Source organism: Pocillopora damicornis, chromosome 1 (assembly GCF_964200805.1).
Source record: "Pocillopora damicornis chromosome 1, jaPocDami1.2, whole genome shotgun sequence".
Taxonomy (NCBI): domain Eukaryota; kingdom Metazoa; phylum Cnidaria; class Anthozoa; order Scleractinia; family Pocilloporidae; genus Pocillopora; species Pocillopora damicornis.
The window spans coordinates 19,050,571-19,064,064 of record NC_142670.1 but is presented as its reverse complement, the minus strand read 5'-3'; the positions used below and the strand labels follow the sequence as shown (position 1 = coordinate 19,064,064).

At 37.2% G+C, this 13,494-nt stretch overlaps 1 protein-coding gene across 1 annotated transcript; it reads right to left on the bottom strand.

The window, feature by feature from the left end:
* Positions 1–2,508: 2,508 nt before the first annotated feature.
* Positions 2,509–12,187, bottom strand: LOC149052516 (uncharacterized). The gene is made up of 4 exons (XM_089181128.1): positions 11,890–12,187; positions 10,900–11,049; positions 10,215–10,361; positions 2,509–3,578 (listed from the first exon to the last, which is right to left on the bottom strand). The coding sequence occupies exons 1-4, from the start codon at positions 12,185–12,187 to the stop codon at positions 2,701–2,703; spliced, it is 1,473 nt and encodes a 490-aa protein (XP_089037254.1). The 3' UTR covers positions 2,509–2,700.
* Between the last annotated feature and the right edge of the window lie 1,307 nt (positions 12,188–13,494).

Below are 13,494 nucleotides of genomic sequence, written 5' to 3'. Positions count from 1 at the left end.
AAAATTGGACGACTGCGCAGCGTGAGTCCGATTTGTTTAGCACGAGTATCATCTCGACCTAATTGGACGACACGAAGTCTTATCACCAATTAATCATAAAAATTACAATTACCGAGAAAAAGAGTATGGCCAAGTTATGAAAGAAAGGAAAAATTTGCATAAACAGAATGACACCAGTGTTCTAAAAGATATTGCCAAGAAACCCACAATTCAGGAGTCTGTTAACCGTTGTTATGATGATTGAAACCAAGGTTGTGATTGATTGATTTAAAAACAACTTTGAATGTGATTGGCTTATTAATCTGTCTGATAATGAAACTTCTGGTAAAACTTGGCAATTGAATTATTGGAAAAATTGGAGTTTTTTAAAGCCAATCATAAGCGAGGAAATTATATATATATATATATATATATATATATATATATATATTCTAGTTTTTCTAGTTTGAGCACTCTGGCATGGCTTAGATGATCCCACATATGTGAGATCACTTGGGGTGGCTATATGGTCTTACCTCCGTCCTAGCATCAGCATTGCACTGATGAGGCCCAGAAGGCCGAAACAGTACTGTCTGCAGTTAGTTATATATATATATATATATATATATATATATATATATATGTATGTATGTATGTATATATACATATATATACATATTTTTTTTTTTCATTATACTCACAATTGTTCACTGAGAATGAAGATAAAAAAGGAAAAAAAGGATAAAATCAGATATAGCGAGAGAAAGTAACACTTAAGACGCAGTTATTATGCCCGTTTGTGTGTTGCAACATCCATTATAATTGTCGAGGTTGGATGTTTTCTTTCCATTGAAAAATAGATACGCATGCTCTTGGACGGCGACTTTCTCACTTGGCAAAGCATAACCAGATTATTTACTGTTAAAGTGCATCATTACCGTAACTTAGGGGTAAGTAAAAATTGTGTTTTTAAACAGTGTCATTTTCTTAAAACTTGTCTCCGTGGAATGTGATAGTCTCTTTTTGACTTATTAATTCAATCCAATATCAATGTGTACAATTGAATTACGCGAACGTTTACGAGATAAATACAGAAGACAAAAGAAGATTAGACTTTTCCATCTCTCTTAGGAGGAAGTACTGATACATTATTGAGATCCTTTCAATATTTGTCAGATCAATTATATCAAAAGAAAAAAGATAAAAGAGAATTTTTGACATCAGGTTCATTCTGCAAGTATCTTAGCCTTTAGATGTTATCCTGCTTCTCTTTATATTATAAATATTTTTCTCTTTCAAAGAAGTCGTTTCTAACCCATTACAATCATTAAATTTATCCTAAATGAGTTGAAGTGATAGGGACTTGAGACATATTTGCCCGATACAATAAAAAAAAACAAACAATTTCATTGAAATGCAGCCAAGAAATTCAGGTTGGTTTCTTTTATGTCCCCATCTCTTCGAGGAAAAAAGAACCAAAGAAAAAGGAAATAATCGTCTCGAGAAAGTAAGGTACAATGTTAAGTTTTGATCATACAGGTCGCCATTATATCCCCTGACTAAGGCGTAAGATCAGTAACTTATATGATTAAAAAAAACAGTGCTTAAAACTTCATTTCCCTTATGGTCTTAAAGGTCAGGACTATTATTTTGGAAAACTCGACAGGCCCTCTAAAATAGAAATATCATTAATAATTATTCCATGTTTGAACAGCGTAAGAAAATAAATGACCAGTCAAATGTGCTGCGAAAAATGCGCCTAAAGCTGTACTGTTTTCAAGTAAACTTTCAAAAATAACTAACCTGCAACTTTACATATCTTGTACATACCTCGTTTTCTATCCAAGCGATGTGATAGCGCCCGTACGAGCGGGAACTGTTCATAACTTTGTTCAGGGAATCAAGCCACAGGTAGGAAACTGTTTTCATTTCATTACACTAGTTTATTTACCTTGAGACAGATTACAAAAGAAGACACATCGCACACTTTAATTTCTTAGTTTCACTTTCCCGTGTGTTTGTAAACAAGTGTTTGATTAGTTTTCGCTGTACACTTCAGAATAATATTTTTATTTCTTAAAATTTCGTCGCTGTCGAGGTTTGCGATAGTTAGACAATAGCCAACAACACGAAATAACAATATTTTCTGGGAATGATTGGTCAATCAGCAGATCTTATACAGATCGATGACGGTTAGATTTCATTGAACGATATGATCTCATAACCTGCTGATAATCAACTATGAGAAGATAAAATTGCGAGGTCCTTTCTCCAAATAATTGATGGACAGAAGCTCGATGTATTCAGTAAATAAACTACGGTTTACAGGTCAAGTCTGATTATCCAGAATATCTTGTAAGGCGCAGTAAATCAGTGATTATATGAAGCCGTTTATTTTAAAACTTACCGTTCAGTGTTGTTCACCTAAATAATGGTGCTGTTAATATTTCAAAAAGTAGACTTCCGATTGCCCTCGTAATTTCTTTCCGAGAGGCCTAAGGGCGACCGAGAAATGGGAATAGAGATTTGTTTATTTTATTTTTCCTCCGCAAAAGTAGGATTAAAATCGATGAGATTTGAAATCAGAAAGATACTGAAGTTAGGAACTAGACTGGGATATAGATAAAAACGTTCCAATCAGACCTGAAACAATTATTTTTTGGTACACAAAGCAACTGTTTGAAAAACGAAATGAATTATTTGATATTCAGTTTTTTTAATTCAGCTCATCAATTCCAAAATTTGCACAACTCCGTCGTGGTTCGAATTCCCACCAGTCAAACCGGAACAATCTTTTCCACTACAGTACGAGCCTCCTCCACCTCCGGCTTGTTTCGCATGAGTACCACTACCTCCCCCAGAGTACCCACCACCTCCCCCTGATGCCCCGTTATCTTCTGAACCTCCTCCCCCGCCTCCAAACCCACCAACTGCTCCTGGTGCAGGGCCCCCGTTATTACCGCTATTCATACTTCCGGCTTGGCCTCCGATCCAGCCTTGAGTACGTGATCCACCTCTTTCCCCATGGGAGGATCCTAGTCTGGTGCAACCTTGACCAAACCAACCTGCACCCACTCCTCCATGATAGCTAGCGCCATATCTGTTGCATTGACCTGACTGCCCATCTGTACCTCCATTTCGAACTTGTGACGATTCTTTCCCCACGCTACTGGTGCCACTTGATCCCGCCTGACCATCCACACCGTTATACCCACCCGAGGCTCCTCCTCCTCCTCCTGCAGCCAGCAACAGAACATTATCTGTAGTGTAAACAAAACTTCCTCCCCCTCCTCCAGTGCCAGCATTGTCCTCCACAGATTTTCCAAGTTGAGCTGCAGTCTGCCTGGTGCTTTGTCCTCCTCTAACCTCCACTGAATCCCCTGCTCTTTGTCCCACCACAATATTTAACACTGTTCCCTTATTCAGTCTAAACTTCCCTTCTTTAAACGCTCCCTTTCCACCATAATATGTTCCTGGATAATCTCCATAATCGTATGAATGTGTTCCTCCCCGAGCTCCCCAGGCTTTGATGAGATAGCGGGTGGTCCGCGGAACAGTGAATGTCTGTATACTGCCGAAGCGTCCTCTTCTTCCACCGGCTCCAAATTCAGCTAGCAACAGAAATAAAAAGAAACTAGATCGTCTACTATAAATGACAAAAAAAAAAACAATGAAAAATGTAAATTGACATCAAAATGTTAAAAAGTAATAAGTTTATCAGTTGGCAAGTCAGTCAGTCAGTCTCTCCCCGAGCGCCCCAGGCTTTGATGAGATAGCGGGTGGTCCGTGGAATTGTAAACGTCTGTACAGTGCCAAAGCGTCCTTTTCTCCCATTCACCCTAAAATTAACCTCTGTATAAAAATATGGTTAATTGTGCAATTAATGCAATATCTGTCGAATATAAGCAAGTATACCATCCATGAAAAGTATAAATTGACATTAACTGGTTGCAAACAGCAAGATGGTCAGGTAATAAGTCCTTCTTTGCCTGTGCCTGTTTGTCTGCGAGGGGCACAAATATGCAATCCCTTAGAAATCTAAAAATCCTTACAGCTACAACGTATTTCATCACCGAGAAATCGAAGTTTAAAACATTTCAAGGCAATCCGTTACATTTTAACGCTTGAAAAATTTATTGAAAATGCACACACTTGTATAAAAACGAAGAATCTTTGTTTGCTTTCCGTTTTTTTTTTTCAATATTTGTTATTAATACCTTTCACTTCTTTAGGTGACCATATGTTAAACTACTTGAACACCCTGACCACTAGAAATGCCGACCCCCAATAGAAACACAGGGGCAACCTGCAAAGGCCCAGTAGACATTTGCAAAAATATGTTTCGTAGAACACCACCAACAAGTTGCAACTGAAAAATCTTGTTGAACTCTGCTTATGGGCAATTTCGAGTCTCACGCGGCTCGAGCAGCCGCGGTAAAACTTTTCGATCGACTGCCATCAGCTAAAATTCCTCAAACCACGAACCTTTGTCTGTTTCAGAGGCCTTTTTTCGCCTTTTTGCGTGGAATTTCTTCTCTGCCAAGCTATCTTTCTTGGACCTTCGTCCAGTTTTACACCCAAACCGATTGCAGAGATGTGCACGTGCGATCGAAATCAGGAAATGTTTATGCGACTGAAATTGAAAAGCTGCCGTTTATAAGATGTTTCGCCGCAAAAAGTATCTCTAACTCGTGTTGACAGGTTCTAGTTGGCCATGAACACTTGATGGGCTGAATAATTAGTGCAAAAAAAATAATAATAAAATTGGCTTCCGAAGGTCTACCGTATCCTTACTTTGGTTAAGGTGTTCCCAAATTTTATAACTGATGTAATACAGACATGGACAAATGAGAAAACAACATGATATTTACCGCTATATTTGACGGTTGTGACAAGGATTTCATCGAAAAGAGACAAACAGTGCACAAAAAATCAATTACTCTACCTGTAAATCACTAGAATTAAATTTTTCACATCCACATCAATTACAAGAACAAAAAAAACTTCAGTTCTGTCACCCTTTCTTTCCATATTGCAAGAAACAAGAACAGTTTTTCCCGTTGTGATGGAGTAAAGCCAGTACTCGCCGCTGGTCGCTTCTCCCTCTTCGCTTCGTTGTATCTCCTCGCATGTATCCGCTGGAAATTCCGGAATGGAACCAAGACGAACTGAGGTCGAAAAACATTTTCTTCAGAAAGTAATTCTAATTCCATTTGCCCACTAAAAATAAAACTAAATCTATACATGTACTGGAGAGAAGGCAAGTTTTGACGTCATGAACTTCATTGCGGGTTTCCGTCTTATTACAGTGCGCAAGTGAAAGAAAAAAAAATATTCACTTTTGTTTACAATGGTTCTCGATGGAAAAAGGCTTTCGGGTTACAAATTGCTTACTGACTTAAATGTGGGAATAACTTCAAAGTATAAATTTAGACCAATTTATGTCATTCACCTATGGTCTTACTTTTCTACAAAGCCACTATTGTTCAGATGGGTTTCACTTCATTGATGAGGGTTTTCTATGGTTAAACTGACCTCTTTCCTTATTACTCTTAACATAATATCTCGCAGAATTTGGCACAAAGTTCTCTGGTCTGGCCTCCTTAGTCCGGTTATTTAGTTCACATAGTTCCTTGGAAATGACGTAGTTGAAGCTGTGACATCGGAAATCATCGTTACACGCCTGATTACATTCAGCCGCAATCGATGATTTCATAGTTTTGAAGGTGTGTCTTCGAAGCATCATGCCCAAAATGGCATGCTCATCCTTTTTGCATTCTTGAGCAAAAATTTCATTAAAGTAGCACACTGCAATAACAATACAGAACCACATCGTCATTACCACTGGTTCGTCTCTCCTCTAAGAGAAATTTTGAAAAAAATATATACTGTGATTAATTTGGGTTGAAGAAAGCGGTATAATTTCAGTAAGAAATTACGGTAATTTTTTGTCGAGTTTTGTTAATTATGCACCTGAGATTAACGAAAAAAAGACAGGACAGGAAATGATTCATGAAATTGCGATTTGAATGTATAGTTTAGTGCGTTGTACAACCAGCTAAGTGTATAATCTTACAAATTTATCTATTTATGCTTGTTTACACATGTTTAAATATTCATCAAAATGGCCCTGAAAATATAAACATATGCTGAGAAAATTTAACGTTTATACAGAGAAAGAATTAACGAGGCTAATCATTCCACCAACTAAGATCGTCCATGTACTACCACCTATGAAAATATAGCATAACATGAGTCCTTAAGTGTGATATCTGCACATTAAGTTTTCAAAATATCTGACCTGATCCTTAGATTTCCTGTACATACATTTTTTCCTTTCTTACAGAGATAAGATCATCCTTCGGATAAAAGCTCAAGTTTATAACTTCGTTCAGGGAATCAATCCACTGGAACATACCTGTGTGTTTTATATTTATCAATTCGTTAATACCTTTGAGTAAATTACAATCCTAATTTCTTTTGTGTTATACAAACAGTGGTTTGAATTGTCAGACTTTATGTTTTACAGTTTTAAAGGTGTCAAGGATTTGAACATGCAGACAACGTTCAGCACAACAAATTAAGAGTATTTTGCAAGGAAGACGTGTTAATCAGCAGGTCCTAAACACATCGTTGAGGCAGAATTATTTAGACGATATAACTTCGTTCTCTGTCGATTAAAATGAGAATATAAAATTGTAAGGGCCTGTTCCCAATATTATTGATGTACAGAATCCCATTGACTTTGAAGGAAAAGCTACGGTATTCAGGTCAAGTCCAATGAACTTCAGTATCTTATAACACACAGTAGATTAGTCATTATCTAATAAGAGGCTTTCATAATGAAATTTACAATTGAGTACTGTTCACCCAAATAATCCTGCAAATTAATGACTTAGGAAATTACTTTATATTATAATGTTCGACTAGAACATGAACTGCATTTTCCTGAGATTTTGAGCAGTTTTTTAAATTTCCTCCGTCCTGGAAAAATAGCAAATAAGTATATCTACAGAAAGCTCTTAGCTTTTGTAAATGAAACCCACTTTGAATGCCCGCATTTTCACGGTTTTTTTTTTGTAGTATATTCTCCTTTTTTGAAAACTTCCAATCAACGTGACGCCTTTAATCAGCGTTTCTCCTTTGCAACTCAGCCACAAGTGCCGGCCCATTCCATCTAAAGCTACTGCAATTAATACAGACGAATGTTCGAATGTTCCTTTTTTTTTGCAATCAATTGTCAGAAGAATAATATTTCAATGTCTCTGTATGAAATTGGCTCTGAATCTTCGCGGCAAGCACTGATTTACTCCTGCCTAAAAATCGTGAAAGTTACAGTTTTCCCTGCCTTAATAAAGCCATCTTGAATGAAAAATTTATATCAAATCTTTCGCAGCAATTAACCTCCTAATCAGGGCGCGCGTAATTTCCCATGTAGGTGTCGGAGTAGCCTTATGCCGAAAAATTGCTTAGGTAAATCGTGGCACATCATTTTCTGTCTGTAATGTCATAAACCCGTCCGGACGATGGAAGAAAATTAAAAGAGTTTGATTTAAATGGGAGGTTCGTCGAATTCGGCCCTCCTATAATTTACATAGAGTTTTCGTTTTCGTTCAACAAAATATGTCCGTAAAGCGGTTTTTTTGCTTTTGTTTTTAGGTTTTTGACCTAAAAATGAAATTAAATCTATGAAAAAGGAAAAAAAAAACATGTTTAAGACTCCTATTTGTAGCAGTCAAAACAAAAACCACGAGTATGACTGAAAAAAAACACTGAGTTTAAAGGTTTCTAATTAAGCTGCCTTTGACATTTTGAGTTTTCGAAATGATAACTTTGAATCAAGATAATTGGGTATTCTAACCCAGTTTTATTTGGTCAAGGTAACTTAAGAGTGGATATTCTCGGATGCATTTGGCGAGTATTTTTTTTTCTTTATTTCAATTAGTAAACAGTGCAAGTGATTTGGAAGACCCTTTACCACCAAAAACACAGGGTACCAATTCGTGCAATTATTTAGACGAAAGTTTCTTGTGATTTCATGTGAAACTCACCCCTTGAAAATCATCATTAGCCCTCAGCTTGGTAAAATGCTTCATGAAATACGCGAGAAAAATATGTATGGAGAACCATTACATATTGACCAGCTTCATCATCAGGATTACCGGAGAGCTTTTACAAACAGCCACACATAAGGGACATGTCATTATTTATCATTTGTCGGGGGGAGGGGGCGGGTGCAGGGGTGAAGGGCTTTGCTGGTGGAGGACTTTGATGGAGTCACGATTACCTGAAACTCCTCCGTGCAGTTCTGTACATTTTTATAATCCCTACCCTTCCGCTGTCATTTCCAGTTCACTGACATTCAATTCTCTAGAGTCTTCTGCCGTCATTCTCTGTCGGGGAAGACCGATTCCCCTCTGTCCCCCACTGAGAAACCTTGTGATCCCCCAAAATTCTCTATTTACCAGGCTATAAATAATGACAAGTCCCTTAGTTAATGTTACTTCTTCTTCTTAATTTTTTAAATTTTAATTTATCATGATTATCATTATTATTTGTGACCAATCACAACACACTATCTGATATCGCTAAAGTAAAATTCATATAAATCACAGTTAACATCGTTCAAAAGACGACTCAAGCAATTGATAATTTTCTGAACCAGCATCGATTTAGTCGGTGCTGCAGTAGCGGAGGGAACATGCGGGTGTGCCAGTTATGTAGTAAACATAGTAATCGCCGCAGTTTATCACGTTGACAGATCTTGACCAGTTGCAGCAGTTTGACCTCCAGTGGAAGCAAACTGTCCTGGTGACCTGACCATCAGCCACTGTGGGATGAGCACCATTTAGCCAACCGGATGCGTGAGTGTTACATCGCTGTTTTGGTGGACATGAAGTAGGCATTCTTGTACCTGCTGCTCCTTCAAAGCGATACCAACCATGAATACCCCTGTCACAAACCGTGTTTTGATTGCCATAGGTTATCTTTCTGTCTGACCCAGTCAGACTTTCATAGTTTTGACACTCTAAAATGGACAGAGTAGAAATGATTGACGTAGGTCCAAGAATCGAAACAAACCAAGTAAAACCCTTGGTATTTGATTTATATAGAATATATGACCTCTGCGCTACTTATTAGTGTAGTTAAGAGATTAAAATCTCCTAGTGTATTAATCTTTACGTTTTTGACTCCAGGAAAAAACGCGATAAAGACGCAGCCAATATCCAGCCATCATGACCAAACAAATGAAGTCAGTTACGAAATAGTTTTACGGCCGCATAATCACATTAAAGAGTCACAACATGAATTCAATTCAAGTAGTCATGGTTTTTCTTGTTTTGACTTTCCTCGTTTGTTGTTACAAGCATATTTAATTTCCCCTGGAATTAAGGCGGAAGATCTTCAGCGCAAGCAACCGTCTCAAACATTCCGCGCAAAAAAATAAAAAAAAAAGTTTCGGCAGTGTTCGTTGCATGATTACTTTTTGAGTCATCCGCTATCCTCTCCCTGTTGTTGCCTAGGAGTTTACTGTTGATGGTTTTCACTGTCATCCAATTGAAAACTAAAAGCAAAACTACATACTAGACGCCCCACCCGCAGGAGAGTGAGCTACTGTACATTATCAATAAACAAACAATCATAAATAAAACAATCTGCTAAAGTATCAGATCTGCAGGTTTTCCGCTGATGATTTATGACCTAAATTTTAAGAACTCGGTATGGGGATGCCAAGTAGGTGCCCTTCCGTCGAACACCAAGGAGTTGCTGCCCTTGTTAGTATAAAACACCTGAGTGAATGGTGCTTTTCGCGTGCACTGATTGGCTGGTTCGGAAGTGATTTGCAAGTTCTTTTAAGTTAAATCTAATTTTCAACCAATCTTCGTTATATTGTCTGACATTCAAACATTCTTCATTACCACTGTCGATTAAAGTGGTGGATATTTACCTCGGCGCTTGACGGTTCGATAAATATCCACGACTACTCTCCTCCACTTAAGTGGATTATTGTTAATTATTTTGGGTTTTCGATTTTCATAACGTCACTTGAAATCCAAAGATATGAAGCAACAAAATTCCTTGAGCGCAAAAATGAAGCAAAAAAAGTAAGTTGCTAGTTGCTTGATTACTATCTGAGTAATTAGTTTATTACCCCACTGTTGCTTGTATCTACGTAAAGCCGGATGCCTGCGTGAAAGCATGGTTACAAAAGCAGCAACAGTGGAAGACCCGACTCAACTTTGTACCTGATGGGAGAGGAATGCAAGATTTTCCATCCCCTATGTAGGGCTGGTTACATGAGCACTTGAACGATCCTACAGTGTTGGTACATGAAGCTGAACTGTGGCAATTGTGAACACCGCTGGCACATTCGTCAATATCTGTTGATATAGATTAGCAGGTTGATACAAATATCACATACAATGTAGGACAGGAATAATTAGTGCCGCGCTAGAAATGTTGCAGGCCACATACATGAGTCGATTTTATGCTTTTTTTTTTTCTTTTGGTATGTATGGTAGTCGGTTAAAATGGTAACGATCATCAAACACACACATTTGCCTGCAAAAGCTGCATATTCATATGCTAGTTTGGTCTGAATGCTTTGCAATTAATCACTTGCTAAAGTTCCTTGGTCGAGCCGTAATGATAAAAAGAATTTGGCCCTTGAAAGTCTACCGAATCCTAGAGTACACATAACTTTTTTTACTCAATAAATACAAATATGTGCAAATGGGAAATGATGAGGGTAAGGCTACTACTATTTATTATGGTTGCTTTAAGGTTTTCATTGAAAGGCAACAAAAAGTGTATATTATTGTCATTACCTTTATATCTAAATTACCAGAACTATAAATTTTTAAACAAACTTTTTCACATTCATATCAGCCGCAACAACAAGAACTTGAATATTTTTACCTTCTGGTTCCATATCGCAAGAAACCAGAGCAGTTTTTCCCGTTATAACGGAATAAATCCAGTACTCGCCACTTTTTGCTTTTCCATCTTCGCTGGCGTTTATCTCTTCACATGTTTCCGCTGGAAATTCAAGAATGGAACCAAGAGGAACTGAGGACAAGAAATGTTTTCATCAAAGATAATTTCTATCTGTACTTCCACCCTCTAACAACTTTCTTATTAGACGTTTAGGTGTGTAGATCGCTGAGTATTTTTACGAGTTGAGCCGTCAACTTGTCACATAAGGTTTCAAAACGATTAAAAGTTAAATTTTATTTTCGATTGTTGTTCTCATATTGTACGCATTTGCTGCAAGTATGAAAAAAGTGTACATTTATCAATGAAAAGTGATTCATAATTTATCGCCAGTAACAAAACTTTGAATCTGCCAGGAGACAAGCTCTTAAAGACATGGATGTGCCGTTTGCATATGAAAATAATTTCCAAAACTACATTTCATTTTCATCATCCGACTCGATCACAAAGCGACGACGCTTTGAATTAATCGCTGCCGGTACTTGAGGAGCTGAAGGCTCTTAACTAACAAACATGGAACAGTTGTTAAATACGGTACAAGAGAAGGCAAGTGTAGCCAACTTGTCAAACAGGTTTTTTTACGGTGGGAAATAATTAATTGTCGAAATAACTGTACAATATCGCGGGATATTTGCACTCGCATTATTTGTTCCCTACTTTGTGCAGTTGGATAATAAATTTCATTACTCCTCTCGATCAAAAAAAAAAAAAGAGCTAGGGCCCAGAAATTTAAACTACGGATAACGCTATCCACTTTCTTTCATGGAAAATAATTTGCTTTCGAAAGTATAAATTTGGAGTAATATCATGTCTTTTGTCCATGGTGTCTCAAATTTAACCAACCAAACCCCATAGTAGTTTAGAAAGTTTAAATTTTACACTCATTGTTAAGTCCTTTTGGGCGATGAAACTCACCTCTTTTCTTATTACTCCTGACATAATATCTCTCCGAATTTGGTACAAAGTTCTCTGGTCTGGCCTCCTTAGTCCGGTTGTTTAGTTCACATAATTTCTCCGTAATTAAGTAATTGAAGCTGTGACATCGAAAATCATCGTTACACGCTCGATTACATTTGACTGCAATCGACGATTTCAACTTTTTGAAGGTGTGTCTTCGAAGCATCATACCAAAAATTGCATGCTCATCCTTTTTGCATTCTTGAGCGAAAATTTCATACGCGATACAAAGTGTCACTGAAATAAAGAATCGCATCGTCCCACCGGCTTGTCCTTTCCTGTAAGATAAATTACGATTAAAATTAAAGACCAAGATTATGCTATAATGCTAAGAATAAAGGTATTTCTTGGATCTTGGCTAAAAACTGTTTGTGGAATGAGGGAAAAATCCACGAAACATCAAAACCGACAGACATAAGGATGGAAAATGAACCTTGAGATTCAGCCTTGTTTGATTGAAAACCTGCCAAGTTTTATTTATGCTCCCCTAAGAAATGTGGAAAACTCGCAAATTCTTTAAACTAGTCCTGATAAATGTATATCGGTGAGAGGATTCAACGCTTAAACAGAGGAAGAACAAATGCTATAGTTTATACTGTAGCGATCGAACTTTCAGCTGTTCTGTGTTCAGATTAACTTTTCAAAATATCTGACCTGGTACTTTACATATCTTGTAAGTACCTTGATTGCTATCCAAGGTAGATGATAACGCCTCCTGGAAACTGTTTAGGGGAATTTATAATTTTTTTAGGGAATCAAGCTACCTGAAAGTAATTGTTTGTATTACATGTCACCAGTTTGCTATTACCTTGGAGTAGATTACAATTATAATCCCAGAGTCTTTGATGTTTAGAAACAAGTGGTTGAACAGGTGTCAAGGTTCTTTACATACAAACAGAGGCCGGTATTTCATGGCTTTAATGAGCTTCTCTCGAATCAAAAATTTATGTCAAACCTTTCGCAGCAAAACGATCTTTTTTTTCTTTTTTTAATTAGATTTCTAATCAACAGATCGCACTAGTAATTTTCCAAGAAAGTAGTGCAAGTAATATAATGAACTCCCCTGAAACGATAGAGGAAAATGAAAATAATTTGATTTACATAAGGAGATCGTTTAATTTATCACAGAATGCCATTCGAACCACATTCAATACATGTTTACAAGCGCTTTTTTTTCGTTTTGCTTTTATGGAAAGAGATACGTAGGTATTTTTCGAATGACTAAATCCCTGAGTTAATCGTTTCGCATTAAGGCATAAAAATTTTTGATATTGGGCGACGAAAATTGCAACGAGCCTAATGTTATTATCCTGCCAAATCGTGCCATGTTTGACCATTTCCCGGACTTCTCTCCAGCTTTTTTTCTTCTCTAATTGAAAGTGAAATTTCGGAACAAGCGAATTAGCAAATAGCAACAGAATATAATACACGTTATAATGACGTGAACAGAGGCGGAAATCCTCAAAGAGAAAACGAAATGGACGGTCTGAGTTTTGAAGATTTTCACGCCCAGTTAGATTGCAAGTTTACAAACGGAATTAGAAATGATGATCTCGTTTGAAC

Coding starts and splice junctions, on each gene's coding strand:
- LOC149052516 (XM_089181128.1), bottom strand. CDS start 12,187: ATGCGATTCTTTATTTCAGTGACACTTTGTATCGCGTATGAAATTTTC. Junction 11,050..11,889: donor CAGGAGTAATAAGAAAAGAG/GTGAGTTTCATC, acceptor TCTTGTCCTCAG/TTCCTCTTGGTTCCATTCTT. Junction 10,362..10,899: donor TTGCGATATGGAACCAGAAG/GTAAAAATATTC, acceptor CTATATCAACAG/ATATTGACGAATGTGCCAGC.